This window comes from Anticarsia gemmatalis, chromosome 6 (assembly GCF_050436995.1).
Source record: "Anticarsia gemmatalis isolate Benzon Research Colony breed Stoneville strain chromosome 6, ilAntGemm2 primary, whole genome shotgun sequence".
Taxonomy (NCBI): domain Eukaryota; kingdom Metazoa; phylum Arthropoda; class Insecta; order Lepidoptera; family Erebidae; genus Anticarsia; species Anticarsia gemmatalis.
In genome coordinates this window covers 1,430,569-1,448,323 of record NC_134750.1, presented here as the reverse complement: position 1 = coordinate 1,448,323, position 17,755 = coordinate 1,430,569, and the positions used below count along the sequence as shown (strand labels likewise).

Below are 17,755 nucleotides of genomic sequence, written 5' to 3'. Positions count from 1 at the left end.
TTAAAATTAAAATACTTAAGCCCGGTGTCTGAGGCACATTTAGCAGTAATGTATCTATTCAAACTGTCATGTTTATATGAGCTTAAACGCTATTGAATAGAAATAAAACTACTAGGTACTAAATGTACCTCAGACACTGGGGGTGAATTTACCTTAGATGCCCAATAGTAGAGCGCCCACGGGTACCTTGTCCAGATTAGTCCTGACTTTCAGCACCGCATCTGTAGTTCCGGGGAACGCGGGTCCTGGAGACCCGGGTTTCTCACTGCAGGCAGGCATCTATAACGTAGACGTTTTTTTGAGAAATCTTATTATAAACTACATGTTGCACACTTACGACACAATAAGTTTTATGCAGGTAATAATACTACATACATAATAATACTAAAATAACAAAAATAAAATTTCAGTAAATAGACATAATATTTCAATGAAAAATATGAATGAACACGTATTTCTCGACAATTCGTCATATTTACCTACAACACGTTGTATTGTACTTAATTAGTTAAGGTTCTTTAGCGTGCGACGGTATTGTTCTATGAATCGCCACATTTAGTCATATTTCCACCAATAGTCATGCTAGTATTGAATGAGGTTTTCGTGGAAATTACTCACCCGGACCAAAGACACAAGTTTGAGTGCAATTGCAGGCTAATCTCTATTAGTCGGAACCCCAAATATCAAACAAATGCGGTTTTATCGAGAGGCAGGCTTGTGTGCGACTATATCGCGAGGAGTGGTGTTGACGAAGACTAGCTAGATCCAAAGAGCGAAGTTGATGAGCGGGCTATACAAACACACACACAGATACACGATCTCAGATCACGGAATCTCTGATCCAAGATGGATTGTTTGTAGGGAACCGGCTATTCAATTCTATACAGTCTGCAGCCGCAGTATTATTGCGCTCGTGAACAACTTTGACACTAGTTTTAATCACTACCCATATGACGAATAAATGAAATGCGCTCGCAACCAATTTTGTAAAGATTTATATGCTTAATCCAGATTTATTTGCAGTTTGTTGACCCATTTCGGCCCTCATAAACGTAATGGTTAGGAAAAATTTGAAATGTTATAAAATTTTGAGTTTAAATCAAATACGGAACCAACATCTTATAAAATATGCTCGCTTGATAATTCAAGTGTGTCGGTAAACAGTAAGTTTACCCTCAGAGTGTCATCGTTTGCTATACGGTCAAGAAGTGCGATCTGTATAGGTGAGTAAAAACATTATGTCATACTTATATTCGTAGAGTCTGTTATAGTCTGTATAGTAACTAGTTATCAATAACTTCTTAATTTATTTACGTTCGTGTACAATGTTTCATCCCCAATTTTAGTACCCTAGGGTTACAATTTGGAGGAGTCCTATTTTTCATTCCTAACTTCGATATTTTTTGTGATTCATCTTTTTTTACAATTTATTGCAGAAAGACTTTAACATTTATTTATTTAACGCTTTTAGGAATACTAACGCCTAGATCTATTTAAAAGTGTTTAAAAAAAATCTTTCGTTACTGAGTGACTGACAGACAACATATAATATATGTTCCTTGAAGAGTGGAGGAGTAAATTATAAGAGGATTTGTGAAAGTTCCACCCCGAAGAGGGTAAAATTCCATGCGTGCGAAGGCGAGGGCGGAAAGCTAGTATTTAATAAATGGATTGATTTAAGTGTGATTTTAGAAGGGCAAACAAAAGTTTTCATGATCAAAAATATTGGTAAATAGTGTCTTGTAAAGAGAGTCCTAAAGTCTATTGATTTAGTATAAGTTAATTTATCTTTAATGTCTGTTTTCAATCGTAATAAGAATTTTATTCTCACTAATTGAAAGCAAAATGTTACAGTTGTTTTTAAATAAATAAATAAACATTATATAAACTAGGTCACAAACAGGAAAACTTCTCGTGTAAAGATTAGATCATATTAGTTATTGATTGTACAAGTTTATCCGCCAAGGGTCATGGAAATGAGCTCACGACTATAATACAATTAACTTATCATTTCTTTAAGAAGACTTGAAAATTAATCTTCTTCAATTATATTTCATAGATGAACAAAAAATATACAAGATGCTATAAAAGATACACATTTTAAAGAATAATTTTATTGGTCAGGGCTTTTTGACTCACTAGACGGAGAAAACCTCTTCAACCGACTTCAAAAAAAGGAGGATATTCTCAATTCGCCTGCATTTTGTTTTTTATGGTTTGCTGTACTTATAATTGTGACACTTATTTTTGGGTAATTAAGACGACTTAATAATGTTTGAACGAGACGACTTTTACAAAAGAACTTGGCGGAGAGTAAACAATAATAAATAATTATTTGTTTAGAATTATAAATTAGACTCATATTTTGGAATAAATTAATTTTTAGACACTGTCGAATGACGCATACTAGTAATGTTCTCTTAACTCTATCAAAAACTGTCGTTATATACATATTTTAAGGTTATGAAGCTCATTATCAAAGACATAACAAAAACATTTTTGTAATTTAATATTGTTTTGGTAAAGTTACCGTGATAAGGTAAAGACCGTAAGATATTTTTGTACCGCACGTGTAGATGGCCTTTCTGTTATAAGTTGGGTAGAATAAGTATTGCTTCAAACAGAAACATTAAACAAAAAAAAAATAAAGTAAAGATTAATTACCCTTCGATAAAATTTATAACTGAGTAGGTACATTGGAAACAGTTTTTTATTTTTCTCTAATTAGACTTATAACTTCATATTTTTTTCGTTTTCAGATAAAAATGTGTTTATTTCTACTAGCGCTGCTAGTAGCCTGCGTTCATGCAGATCCTAGTTATGTGAAGTCCCAGTACTCTGGGGTCAAAGGGGGCAATACCGGCCCTAGTTATTACACTGGAGAAAATCTTGTGAGGTAAGCCTTGTTCATTTTACTTTCGTGAAACAAAGGACCGAATTCATTGTACTTAGACTCATTTGTACTCAAGGTAGACAAACGCATCTTTGTATATGTTCATGTGTACAATTTTTCATAAAATAACATAAAAGCAAATTGTTAAATGGCTCTAAAACGCAGGACGATCGACGCGCGACGTTTCGATACGAATTCGATCAATACGTCGAGCAGCAAATAAAGTATCGTAAACCTTTAAATTCTCATCGCATTTAAGACCTATTTAGTCTTCTTTTTCTTATCATATGGTTAGTGGTCAACCTAATGGCAAAGTTGACATTCATTAACGACTATTACCTTGATTGACAACAACCGGCACCGACTTTTTACGTGCCCTCCGAAGCACGGAGACGCCCAGTTCAAATACCACTATGCAGTCACCCATATATGGAATGATCGCGCCACAGGTTACTTACCCGTGAACAAACCGCGATAGTTTAATAAGATAATAAAACTAAATTTTCTTCAGGTACTTTAACAACACCCAGTCAGGGAATGATGTCTACAATCAGAGAACCAACCTGACTTCACCAGTTAGCCATGAAGTGGGAGTTTGTTACATCGAAGTACCGTAAGTAGGCAACTCTGCTACTACCCACAAAAAAAAACTATATTTTACATATTATTATTATACGTTAATTTTAGGTAGTTCGACTACTCGTTCATCAACAAAAGCTTTTTTGTCCGAGCAACTTGTGGTATCTACTATTTAAATTAAAAATTACATATATATGTAACTTTATCTTTCAGAACTGCGAGTCTTGTGAGAGATCCCGCACATGTTCCTACTGGCAACGGGGTACGTATTTTATGTACTTTTATTAAATTGATATCTCTTTAATAGAAAAAAATAAATAAATAAATATCATAGAAAATGAATAAGTCACACAGGGTCATTTGATTCCAAACTAACCAGAGATTGTAATATAACGAATAAACATATTTAAATTATTATGCTAAAAATTGGCACCAAATAGCTTTAGACAGAGATACATGAAAAGAGGGAAGGGAGGCCTTTGCCCTGCAGTGGGACAATATGGGCTTGAACAGACATACAATAATAATACGTAAAAGAATCAACAGGCTCAGAACAAACACTCCAAGCCATCTATCACACAAATATTGAATAATACATATTTTAATAAATGTCCTACAACAACGCAAAATAGGTAGAATTTTAATTTCATTTCAATCATCTCACTAATAACCTTACTTTTATCTTGCAGTCTCGTGCCGACCTAAGTCGCATCAGATCTTGCTGCAAAGGCTACACCCGCAATATCCACAGCTACAGAATCTGCGATCCCGTCTGTACGAATGAATGCGTCAACGGTCTCTGCATCGCTCCAGAAACATGCTCCTGTTACCCAGACCATGTCAGAAACCAGTTTGGCGTTTGTGTCGCCACTTGCCCTATTGGTTGTCAGAACGGACGGTGCTCCGGTGGGGAATGTATCTGTAATAATGGGTACAGGCTGGATTCAGAAAGCAAATACTGTATGCCGATTTGCAACCAGAATTGTGGAAATGGTGAGTTGGTTTATTACTATCCATTGCTTAGAGCAGATAAAGACTACTGAAGTGCCAATTGGAACTTGAGAGCTGCGCCCTTTTAAATATCGTCTTTATCGGCCACAGTTAGTACTAGACGTGAATATAAGCGGTGTTTTTATGTTTGTAAATGAAATGGTGTGATTTTAATCCTATGACGAAGTGACCCTATTGACTTTTAAAACAATCGTTTCCCAACTTCGGTTTCCAACAGAAATACCATAATTATAGACAACATATCTTGTATTTGTTTCAGATGGCCAATGTATAGCTCCAAATGTGTGCGGACTTAAGAACTCAACTGGTCCTATCACGCCAGGACAAAACCCTAACCAATACCCAAGTCAAAATCATACCTATCCCGCCTCTCCTAGACCTCCTACTGGTAATGCTACTAACCAATATTACCCTGGTAATAATCCTAATCAACAGTATCCGGGACATAACCCGAATCAACAATATCCGAGTAGTAACCCCAATCAGCAATATACGGGTAATTACCCCAATCAGCAGTACCCGGGGTTCAATCCTAACCAGCAATACCCGGGCGGCAATTCCAACCAGTATCCAAGTTATAACTCCAGTCAACAACAGCCGGGCTATAACCCTAACCAACCACGCCCTAGTAACCAATCAAATCAGCAATACCCTAGTCAATATCCGGGCAATTATCCTGGTAACCAATACTACCCAGGTCAACAACCTAATTACCCTGGTAATCAACAACCATATTACCCACATCAACAACCAGACCAGTCCAGTCACGCTAACCAACAACAACCTGGTTACGCTTGGCAACCTTCTTACCATGGTTACCAACAAACATACTATCCTATCTATCCGTACCAACAAAATAACCCAAACCAACCTAACTCAGCAAGTCAGCACGCAAACCCTGGTAATCAGCAACCACAACAGCCTGATGAAAACACTAAAAGACCAGATACTCGACCTGCCAATGCTGGAAACCAACCCCTCCCCAATCAAGGTCAAGGATCTCCAAACCCGTATCCTCAACCGATTTACTACCAACAACCACCCAACTATCCGGATAGTCAACATGGATACTACAATCAGCGTCCTGACCAACAACACAATTCAAATAATCCAAACGAGCCTTATTACCCTGGCAGCCAATATTACCCGAATAATCAACAAAACCCGGGGAATCAGCACTATTATCCGTACCCTCAATCAAATTATCAAACCCCTAATCAAAGTTATTCTTCTTATACCCCTCAACAAGCCCATCAGGCATATTCAGATAGTCAAGTAGGCAATGCAGAGACGCTTTGCAGCAAGCCTTGCATCAACGGAGTTTGTGGACAAGACAGTAGGTGTGCTTGTAACCCAGGTTACATTCTTGATGACACTGACCCCAGTGCTAGCAGGTAATGCATTTTTATTAAGGTATAATCTACTATTATTAGCCTAGCTAGTCCCATTGTCTATCTGAATCAAAATATTGAATACCCGAAGGAGTCACATCTTGCCATTTATATTGTAACCAACACGTGGTATCCCTATACCTGTTGTTAATTTTATTATTTAAGTTACTTTACTAAAAGTGATGTGGTTAGTAGTTACACTTGATAGTTCACTCAAAATAAATAACTATCTTTGTTAAAGGTCTTACATTCATATCATACTGATTTTTTCAGGTGTGTGCCCTACTGCCCGGGAGGCTGCCCGAACGGCGTGTGCGCTTCTCCACACTTTTGTATCTGTAACGAAGGCTACCACAAAGACAGCAGCGTGAAAGGCCGAGCTGTTTGCGTCAGAAAGATCCGGTGATCACCTGACTATCCAATATTGTTAAATACTAACTTATTTGTTAAATCGGTCGAATGTTCTGAAGTGACTATTTCACAAAAATAATAAAATTGATTACGATGAACTTGTGTTATTCATTGGTATTGTCTTATATGATATACAGAGAAACAGAGAAGATAAAAGTATAATGGTCGTAGTTATAATAGTGTGGATGAAATTAGTAGGTTCTAGTGTGAATCTATTATCTCACACATTACTTAGAGATAACAATATAAACAATTTAGTAAAAATGTAATGTTTCTACATATTATTATTAACTGATATTGTTATGTTCGTCCATATTAACGTCGATGAATAAAAAATCTAAGTAAAAATTAAAATAGAATTGCTAGTTACGATTAAAAACCTCTTTGAAATTGCTAGAAACACTTCTTAAAGGAACAAAACGTAGACGGAAACCATGGAAACTGACATTAGTATATATTTTTGGTCAGAATGAGGTGACATAAAGTGAAAATATATTATTATGATTTGATCTAAATTATCTAGTAATGTAGTTGGAACAAAATTATCGTATTACCTTCCATTGAGAAGGTTAAATTATTATATAAACTTAAAGATGTAGGTGTGTATTGAAATCACCAAAATACAACTCATTCTAGAGCATGAAACTCATTATCATATAATAGATAATTAAGAAACGGATATTTTTAAGATTTGTTCGTGATGAGTATGAAAGTCCTCTCCATCAAATTAGTCAACGTGACCCCAGTCTCACAACCACTGATCAGAATAGTTTTGATACAAATACCTAAGTACCACACAGTACCTTTGTAGCTAAGTTCATGTCCTCCCAAAAATGGGGAACCCAAGACGAAGAGTTTTATTAATATTAATTGTATTGCTAAGTCGTTATTTCATTGAATGGAGTTAATTGTAGATACTAAATCATTGGTAAATGAAACTATAACTGGTAAAAGTCTGAGGTGGTCAAACGGTTAAGGTGTAGCAAGATTAGACCTATTACACCTATTACATTTAGACACACAAATCCTCTCTACAAATAAATGCTTTTAAGCTCTAGTGTGGATAATTTAATGTTTAACCATGGTTTAATAAAAGAAATTTAAAGAATCAGCACGATTATATTCCTCTTGCAGAGATAACATTTTTATGTAAATCACAATAATGATTATTATCTTTCAGGATTCGATCACCAAGTTAAAAAGTGACGTCTAAAACAAGTCGTCACCAAAATTTATCGTGGATTCAAGTATATGAAGTAATCTAGAAAAATTGGAATGAATTCGGCCAAACATAATTGTAACTAAAAAAATGGAGCGACGAGATTTGAGTCCAACTTTTAGGTCGTACTCTAACAATGGTTACAAAAATTTATCAACAACATCAAAGGACCCGTCGCGACAGTTTATTAATCAAATGCCAGAAATATCCAGACCTGTCTTTGGTAAAAATTCGCCGCTTAGTGAAAGGAGATATTGTACTTCCAAATTAGAAGGACTTCGAGTTGAAAATAAAGAAGTGATGAGTCCACTGCCTCCAAGATACTCAAGTTGTAAGCAAATGGACTCCAGAAATACTACCAAAAGACAAAGTGGTGATAGCGTAGCAAAGATTAATACTGTTATGAAATTTGTTAATATAATAAACAAAGAATGTCCTTCTAAAAATCTCAGTAGCAAATGTTTTTCTTGTAGTTCTATACAAAAGAACACAAGTGGCATTATAAAACGTCGACGTAGTAATAAATTTCATGTAATTTATGAAAACATAGCTAGTTATACACAAAGAGTTGAAAAAAGAGCAAAGAGAAGAAGAGCAAGGCGGCTAAGAGTACGTTCGAAATTGAGTACTAAAATAAGAGAAGTAATTGTGAAAGTTAAAATGAACTATTCAGAGCCATGTATACGAGCATTATCGTTGAAAAATATCGTTAATTATTCAACAAAAGCTATAATAAACAAGCTAACGTCAAAAGAAACAATAAATGCTAAGTTATCAAAACCAGTTACTAAAATTGAATTGGTGAATACGTTTGATAAAAAAGGTACGGCAATCAATCTAGCATCAGAAACTAGTTATTTGAAACTGAAAAAATATTGCTCAACGTTATTTAATACAAAATCGAGAAGACAATTTTATAGAAAATATGATTCTGGAACCTATACAAGACAAAAACGGTTCAGGTATATTCATAAAAAACAAAGCCATCAGATAGCTTCGCAGCCGACTGTAAAAGGATCGTTTATGGAGAAAAACTCCCCTCAACTTAATCTTCAGAACGGAGGACAGCGTAAATTAGATGAGACGTGCACTTTAAGAACAAAATCCATGGCAAAATTTAAACAACCGTCTAAGTTTCTAAGTCCTACTGTTTTACCTGAAGAAAATACAACTGGCAAACAGGTAAAAAAGAAAAACGGCAGTTTAAATGCCTCCAAATCACCATCAGTGAAATTAAAAAACCTACCTAAACATATTTTGAGCCAGTGTATGGGTATTTTCAAGGGTCGTAAGTCAAAGAAACCAAAAATTAACAAAGCTATATCTAGAAAAACAACGAGTTTGTTTATAAAGTCAAGAAGTAGACTTAAGAAAAGACGAATCAGAAAGACCCACACTAAATCTACAGGGATTGCTCCCACTATTCCATCTACATTTTGTTCGCACAAATGTAACCGATTCGTTTCAAAGCAAAACATCAGAAAATCTAAAAATTCATTCAGCAGTAGCAAAATTAGCAAATCTTTTGTTAGAGTTTTATATATCAGGGAAAGAAGACATACGAGGAGAAAAAGGCAATTTAAATCGAGAGGTAAATACATTCGTAAATGCCTAAACAAAATACTTTTGATTAGTTCATTCAATAAAATTAACTTCTTGGTTTCATAATATTTACAGGTACTTTGATATCTCGCCGAAGGCAATCTATTACTAAGCCCAATGTTCCCCAAAAAGGTAATACTATCACGAAAATATTGAAGAAAGATTTTTGGTTACGGAAATCTAACAATGTGACTAAAAATGAACTCGGCGGTGCTCCTAGTTTTGCTTCCGGCAAACACATATCTGATATGGCAAAAACCAAAAACACTGAGAGTAACTTCATACGTGAAGAATCAAGTACAATTAATGGCGAAGATTACAAACACGAGCTTTATAGGTACAATAATTCTAGCCCGGATAATGGTCAACGTACATTTAAAAGCTTCAACAGACAAACTATACCTTTAATGCAATATGCTGTTATAACGAAGACTAAAACACCATTCCAGTTGGAAAAAACAGATAATCTAGTCCGCAACAGAAAAGCTCGACGCATGAAAAGTAAAGGAGCCAACACTCCGGCAATCGCTTTTAGATCAAGCGATACATCTCTCGGAAGATGCACTTGTATGAAAAATTATCAGAAACAGAAGTTAAGAAGTTCTAATATTGTCTCAGGCAAGAAATATAACAAGATGCCTTTTATACATAGAACCGTTTGTACCCAAGGGTTTAAACAGGGTCAAGAATTAAACACAGATGCAGATAAAGTGTCTATATGTTCTCGTGTGTGTACATATCCAGCTGAATGTTTAGAAGATAAACAGAAACCGAAACATATCAAAGAAATTGAAGAGATCAAAAGTAGACTTCCAAACAAAACTGACACCGAAGACATAGAAGCAAAAGATATAGAAGCGGAGGACATAGAATCAAAACCAAAACTAACAACAGAACTTAAAACCTTCATAGATAAATGTTTGTGTAAACGTGATAAAAAATCTAAAGGAAAACAGAAATCCAATATTCCAAGTTCGTGCAAATGCGATGACGAAAAACAAAAAACAAAAAGCAAGAAAAAGAGAGAAAATATTCCGAGTTCGTGCAAATGTGATGAGGAAAAACGAAAAGGAAAGGGAAAGAAAAAGAAAGAAAATATTCCCAGTTCGTGCAAATGCGAAGAGGAGAAACGAAAAACCAAGGGCAAGAAAAAGAAAGAAAATAAAAGGAGTGCCTGCACGTGTGAAGAACACGATAAAATTGAACATGACAAAGAACCGCGAGACAAAAAACCTGCATCTAAAAAGAAGAAATTTAAAAATCTGAATATTGATGAGATAGTCTGCACCCGTTGTAAAAGCGCGTTGCTAGCTAATAGAAAACGCCCAAAAGGTACTGATAAAGCACACGCTAGGCCTGCTGAAGTACCTGAACCGGTTGAAAGAAAATTAAATGTTACGGCTGAGCCTACTCGGCAAAAAGTGCTGCAACCAACTGCAGATAAAAAAGTGGCTGCAAGTGGGTCAAACCCAAGCTACTTACGTAAAGTGATTAACGCTTCAAGGAGATCACTAACTAAGAAACAACAAAATGTAGCAGGTATGCAGGCATAGCATATGCTATATATTAAAAGTAGATACATGTTTAAAAATAGTCACTAAAATAGCCCATATAGATTTTTTTGGAAAGAAATGAAAATTATTTATTACAACGGATGCTATGATAATGTTTACGCATAATAATTGTATTTGTAATTAGTGTATTTAATATTTTAACGCTAAAAGATTTTCTTACGAAATTTTACGCCTTTCAACACATTGGTATGATTTTTTTATAACTATTTTTTGTTTCATTCTATTGAAATGTCCACACCTGATTATAATTTCAGCCCCGAGGGAGCAGACCCCGTCAGTGATGAACGTTGTTGTAAACCCTAAAGATGGTACCGTTCGAAACACGGACGAAATCTTTGATAGAATAAGTCAACGTAGTAATAAACCTGAACCTCCACTGACAGAAAAGGAATCAAGGAAATCTAAATTTTTTGGTAATTTAACCTTCGGTACAAACTTAATTGTGAAATTTTTAAACCATCAAGTAATGCAGCTAGGTTTAAAATTCTTTAGTTTCGTAAACTGAGCCTGCACACAATTTATTATTCCATCTTATACAAAGTGCCGTAATTTGACTCCAGTTTTCAATCAGAGAACCTGCATCAAGTTAATTAAGATGATAAGAAATTTACGCCCCTTCATGACTACTCTTAGGCCCGAAACTGCACTACGTAGACCCGCGCACGGGCCTCCTTGGCACGAAGACGGGCACAAGTACGTGATTGCGGCGCGCAGCTACGGCAGGTGTCCGCAATAGAGCAATTATGTATGGTCCGCTTTGAACAGTTTCAGGCCTTAGAATGCTCGTGAATTATAATACAATTTATATGACAAAAATATATGAAATTACAAAAGTTTTACTACTCCTACACTTTTGAGGGAATAATATAATTGAGTGTTGTTATATTATATAATTCTAGCGCCTAAAACTAAGAAAACACCATCGCCCATAATGAATGTAGTGGTAGATCATCAAAAAGGTACTATTCAAAACTCGGACGAAGTTCTCAATAAAATGTACAGATCTGAAAAAGGAGATACACATGAGGGACAATTTAAACAGAAGGAGGAAAAAATAATTTACCCAAGAGAAAAGCGAAAATCATCAGGTATTCAATTGTCGCAAGTTTTTTACCTACCGAATAAAATCGTTTCTAAAATTGGACTGAGAAAAAATGCAAGTCGCTCTAACAAGTGGATCCTACGAGTACTAAATGAGTTTGCATAATTAATATATATTTTTAGGATCAAGAGAAAGAAAAAAATCTGATAAAGGAGATAAGAAGACAAAGAAATTATCGAAACAAAGCAAGGAGCAAGGAACACAAGTCACTCCTGAAGGTAAGCTACAGAAACAGTAAAAAAATTATAAATTATCTCAACTCACAGTACACACCACTAAGTAAGCACAAGGTATAGTTATAAACTGAATAATATAGTTGATGCATCTGCAAGACATGCAGAACAAATTTTAAGATTTCGAGATGCGGAATTGTGGTAACTATTTCAAGTACACATTTAACAGTAGCTGAATTTATTATTCGATTTATAATTGTTTCTAATGCCCCGCCAGAGTTAAAGAACCTTTAATAAATTAGACATGTTTTTATAATTTAAACTAAACGGATACCTATGTTATTCTTTTCTTTTTCTCAGAAACTGGACCACCGAAGTTACAGACAGCACCAGTACCACAGATGCTAGTATACACATATGGTAAAAAAATATCAAATACCGATGAACTTCTTCAAAATATTGATCATTTTGATAGAAAGAGATATGAAAAGAAGAAACAGGTGGCTGCAATTGACCCAAACAAAAAGTCTGCAAAACGTAAAAAAATAGGTTTATCTGAATCTAGTGAACTACTACCTCAACAGAAAATTTTAACTGAACCTCAATGCCCGTGTGTAAGTACAATCAGGAAAGGCGTCAGAGGTAAATGTACATGTGAATCTAAATTCGGCAAAGATCCTACACATTTGAATGTAGATGAAACGGGGGCAATAAAGTGGTGTCCTTGTCAATCAAATCTCAAAAGAGCTGCAAGAGCACCAGAGAAATCTGTGATTGAAAAGTTTCTAGACCGGCATCCATGTAAAGACGATATTGAAAAACGTGCTATAGCGCTAAGGGACGAATTAAGTCCTGATCCTAATAAACATAATGACTTAAGAATTGCCATCGCGCCTGGATCACATCGTGTGTATTCGTGCCCGGGCCAAGAAACTGTAAAGAGAAACCTACACCAAACTCCAAGGCCGAAACTGGACACTAGCGTACCAAAAACACATCGAAGTCCTACTAGAAATAGATATGGGGTTTTAGACGAGAATCGGGAACATGGCAACTTTAGATACATATGTCCCTGTAAGAGTGGATTAGTTAATGAACACAATGTTTACCTAGGCTCAAAAGGCCCAGGCATTGAAGACGAAGATCGTTGGTGTCCATGTAACTATGCTACAAGTAATGTAGTTAAGCCTGCAAAACAAAAGGAGCAAGTGATAGTACAAGAACCTAGCCCACTTCCTACCAAGGACCCGATAACACCATGCGAAAAGATAAAAACGATTATCATGAATCAAATTAAAAGTAAAACGATTTTAATGAATATAATGAAAAGAAATAAAGAGACCCCTGAATCTAGCCCCTCTCCGAGTAAGTTTAATACCTAAAAACATTGTCATTTATATAACATTTTAAATTGAATCATTTCTTTAACCGATGTAGCTCTAAACGCAATCGTAAATAACTTAGAACAAGTACTCACATGAAATATAGTATTCAGCATGGAATATTTTTTAACGTTTTATGTTTTTACAGAAGCAGCGCCCAGACCCAAGACTATGAGTTTAGTAATGAACGAATATGATGGCACTGTCATGAATGCAGATCAGATTCTTAGAAATTTGAACGATAATGTTGGAAAAAAAGACGGCGATGAAGTATGTGATTCCGAACTCGCATATAAATATGGGGGCACCGTACTTAATGCGGATCATATTCTTGATATAGTTAACTCACCTAAATGGAATAGTGGCCGTACAAGACCTGAAGTTATAGTAGAACTCCTTCATAAAAAAGACATAGATTGTGGTGGTGGTGCTCAACCTAAACGCAGAGGTAGGAAAAGCAAAAAAAGATCATCAAAGAAAAGACGCGGAGCATCAAAGAGTAATCGCAATCGCAGAGAACCTTCGGGTAGAGAAGAAGAAGAACCTTCATACACAGAGGATATGGATGATGCGCCTCAACGCAGCGATCAACCTTGTTCTTGTGGGACTCCTATATGTAGCAGAGAAATAAAGAGACTCAAAATGGAACGAGAAAGTAAAATATCAAATCCGAAAGACTTGCTGAAACCATGCATCTGTGGCAGCAAGACATGCAAAGAATCACGGTATAAAGATCCTGTTTACAGAAAAAAACTTCAACAAAGAAACAAAGTCATGAAATCGATTAAAAAACGAAAGAGAGAAGGACAAAAGCATTTGTTGGCAGATAGAGCGGCACGATTCAAATATTATGAGAAGGAAGATAAGGCTCGATACCGAAAAATACTGAAAGAAGACAAAGAGAAAATGAAAATAGTAGAAAGATATAAAAATGCCGATGCTGGTATTTTATTAGCAGAGTCTGTCGTAGACATAGGAAGGCTTGGTCTCTCCGCGGCTGGCAGCATTATAAGAACCGCTTATCGATATGGACGTTATCCGAAAGATATACAACCTAGGCTTTTGGAACCACCAAGAACTATGTTGTCACCGGTGCGAAGTTTTTTGAAATGTTTGATACAGAGCAGATTGCCCGGTACTTATAGCCGAGTGAAGCGTAGAATTCAATGCCTCAGAGTTGTCCAACATTTCAAAGCACTGTTGGAAACTCACCCTGCAACGCATTTTCTGGTTCATATGACTGATAAAGATCCAAAAAAGCGACATGCCAAAGTGAAGCCTATTAAGATTCCAGCAGATTTCGGTTGCAGCATTTATATGTCTACTTTAAGGACGAGGCCATATATTTGGATATATTATATGTGCCCTTGGTTTTATCCCCACTGTCTGAGTATTCGCAATATGTGGAGACAACTTACTGATATTATTTTATTTACCCTGGCTGTAGGAGTGTGGAGTCCGTGTGTGCTGTTTATGGAACTGCTTAGAGCTATTGTCTGTTGTTTGTTTTGTACAGGTGGAGGGTGATATAGTCTGTAATTGTTTTGTTAATACAGCTTTAATAAACAATGGAAACAGCCTTTTTTAGTCATTCCTTTAGTAACTGCGTTAGTTTAGTGCTTCATTTTAACTGAGACATGCGTGCATTAGAAGACAATATATCGTATACAGTAGACAAAATTGATGAGTACTGAATTATGATAATATTATATTTACCTTATTACTGGCTACTATATCTCCTAGCTGACCAAACTTCCCAAAGGGAGGTCGAAAAAGTTGACAATAATGTCAAATGTCATAACAGTCTAACTGTCTAATTTGGAAGTATTGTTTATAAATAAAAGTGATAAAATATTTAAATCAACAATATTTTAAGAAAAGCACGCTAAAAATAAAATATTCTGTTGAGCATAGAATGAGGTGACACACGTAAAAACAAAATTATGGTGAATCAAAATTTACTAGTGGTGTTGTTGATGGAAAATTTTGAAAACCACTTTGGCTGAGGGAGGCTAAAGGAAAAATAAGTTGCAATATGTAGGTGAGTACGGACATAACATGAATAATATCGTTGGGCACAGTCAATTACCCTCGGTTAGATAGAATAAAACTAGGTAACTTCTTCCTATCTCTGCATCACCCGCAGGTTGACTGGGAGAGAAGGCCTTTGTATATGAAGTTAATAAATAAATAAATTGCAAGTTTGTGGGCAGTCTATTCTGCCACGGTCAAACCAATGGTTTTATCCGTACTCCATGTAATATTTCAGAATTTCTCAATAAAAAATTACAGGAACCATTTTCTTTTCCCCATCCAAAGGGCCCAGAAGTCATAATAACTACTATTGCGCCTAAATTATCAAGTATCTAAAAGTATTATATTGCAGGTTTTGCGCGGTCAAGCAAAAGTGACGTCATTGATAAATCGTCGCTATTTTAATTGATAAAAAGATTTAAAAGTAAAAAAAAATGGAATGTGAGCCGTTTTTTAATAATTTACATAAAAAATGAAGTCACGTATTTTAAGTTCTTATAGCTGCTCTTGCACAGATTGGGAAAGTAGAAGTAGTTCAATTCAACCATCTTTGTCCAAACTGATAGAAAAGGAAGCGTTAATAGACAAATTATATCATGAAAAGCATTTGCCGTTGAGAGAAAAGAAATTCATTAAGAAATTAATGAGAATTCGCGCTGAGTATGAAGATGTAACTCGTAGACTTCTTTCTAGTACTGAAAATGGAGATCACGGGACAAACACAGCCAGTGCACGAAGCAGAGAGGATTTAAATTTTGGCGTAGCTGAAAAATACAGTACCCTGTCCAGTATACCGAGTAGCTGCGACTCTTGTAGTACTATCAGAATGAGAAAAAGAGATACTAAAAAGCCTAAAAAATATGTGTTTAACGCTTTCTACGAAAATATGATCAGTTATACTCGAAAAGCAGAAAAAAAAGCAAAACCGAGAAAAGCGAACCGTAAAAAATTGGTTTCCAAAATAAGTTCCAAAATGATAGAAGTGCTTTATATGGCAAAAAATATTCGCTCTAATCCGTACACAAGTGCATCGTCGCTAAAAAATATGGTAAAATGTTCCTCAGTAGCGTTAATAAGAAAAATACAACTTAACGAAAAATCGACGATTTCTAACGTATGCGCGAAAGATATTTCTGCTATTGGATCAATAACAAGTTCTTCGATACAATTTAAATTAAAACAATATTGTTCCACGTTATTTGGAGAGAATACAAGGGTAAAACAAACATATAGGCGTAGAAGAAGAAGAAAGAAAGATAGAGATACAAGCCAAATAAATAACGAAAAAAGTCCAAAAACAGAAACAAGAACTCATCATAGAAAGAACGTCCTAAATCTAGATGTTTTAAGACATACTTTATCTCAACTACAAACAAAGGAAGTAAATTTTAACGGGAAGTTATTCAAAAAATGTTTTAACACTTTTGATGAATATCATAAGAAAAAGGTCGTCCTGAGCGTCGATTCTTTAAGAAATACATTTTCACAATTGCAAGTAAAAGAAGTTCATTTTTCTAGGAACATTAAACGATGTTTTGGACCCCAGAAGGATCAACGAACAAAGAAGTGCGAGACCAAAAATAAACTAACACAATCATTTATAAATTTAATTTCTAGTCAGAAAAGAAGTAGAAAAAAGCATAAAAGAAGACCAAAAGCAAAGCATTCAGTGACTAGTAATATTGGTCCATCACAAGAAAGACCCTCATCTCATTTCCACGAGCAAGAACAGCATGTTGCTCTTCAACAAGATTCTAAAGTAATAGTAAAAGTGCCTCGAAGAAAAATTACCAATCAACTATTCAAAGATAAAAGTAAGGTATTCTTTAAAAAAAAAACATTTTTTTATTAAAAAGACTATTAATATTTATTTTACTTGCTATTTTACAGGTATCTCGCATAGACATCGCCGTACCGAAAGACCAGACGCAAGGCATATGGTTAAGATACTAAACAAATGTTTTTGTTCCTTAGGAACGTCCGATGCCACTATAGGCAGCTACCGTAACGCTTTTATTAACAAGAAAGCAGCTAACCTTGCTTTAGGTAAAAGTGAATTTAAGAAAAAATTTAGAACTATAAGCAATAGAAGACTATGTGATTACAAAAAAAATAAACACAGGAAACATGCATTTAATGGACATGATACAAACAAATTTAATCAAGGAAAAAGATTAACCAATTTTAATACATTATCTTCAATGCAATATAATGTATCGATTCCACCATTTCATTATAAACTACGAGCAAAACAATGCAAAGGTAATCCTTGCAAAGACATTGTTAAGGAAGCTATTCGCTTGAGAGAAACCAACAAACTAGAAGCAAGGAAATCAGCTACACAAATTCAAAAATATATGGATAAACAACAAGCTCCGTCAAAA

The 17,755-nt window shown here is 35.2% G+C and overlaps 2 protein-coding genes across 2 annotated transcripts; both read left to right on the top strand.

The window, feature by feature from the left end:
* Positions 1 to 1,163: 1,163 nt before the first annotated feature.
* Positions 1,164 to 6,383, top strand: LOC142973455 (uncharacterized). Its single transcript, XM_076115145.1, has 7 exons — positions 1,164 to 1,223; positions 2,760 to 2,896; positions 3,405 to 3,506; positions 3,686 to 3,734; positions 4,162 to 4,465; positions 4,743 to 5,877; positions 6,148 to 6,383. Exons 2-7 carry the CDS (start codon positions 2,766 to 2,768, stop codon positions 6,278 to 6,280), a joined length of 1,854 nt encoding a protein of 617 aa, XP_075971260.1. The 5' UTR covers positions 1,164 to 1,223; positions 2,760 to 2,765; the 3' UTR covers positions 6,281 to 6,383.
* A 2,971-nt stretch (positions 6,384 to 9,354) lies between these two features.
* On the top strand, positions 9,355 to 14,864 carry LOC142973808 (uncharacterized). Its single transcript, XM_076115831.1, has 6 exons — positions 9,355 to 10,645; positions 10,935 to 11,093; positions 11,580 to 11,768; positions 11,905 to 12,000; positions 12,316 to 13,320; positions 13,486 to 14,864. The coding sequence occupies exons 1-6, from the start codon at positions 9,355 to 9,357 to the stop codon at positions 14,862 to 14,864; spliced, it is 4,119 nt and encodes a 1,372-aa protein (XP_075971946.1).
* Positions 14,865 to 17,755: the final 2,891 nt, after the last annotated feature.

Coding starts and splice junctions, on each gene's coding strand:
- LOC142973455 (XM_076115145.1), top strand. CDS start 2,766: ATGTGTTTATTTCTACTAGCGCTGCTAGTAGCCTGCGTTCATGCAGAT. Junction 3,507..3,685: donor GTTTGTTACATCGAAGTACC/GTAAGTAGGCAA, acceptor TTTATCTTTCAG/AACTGCGAGTCTTGTGAGAG. Junction 3,735..4,161: donor ATGTTCCTACTGGCAACGGG/GTACGTATTTTA, acceptor TTTATCTTGCAG/TCTCGTGCCGACCTAAGTCG.
- LOC142973808 (XM_076115831.1), top strand. CDS start 9,355: ATGGCAAAAACCAAAAACACTGAGAGTAACTTCATACGTGAAGAATCA. Junction 12,001..12,315: donor AACACAAGTCACTCCTGAAG/GTAAGCTACAGA, acceptor TCTTTTTCTCAG/AAACTGGACCACCGAAGTTA. Junction 13,321..13,485: donor TGAATCTAGCCCCTCTCCGA/GTAAGTTTAATA, acceptor ATGTTTTTACAG/AAGCAGCGCCCAGACCCAAG.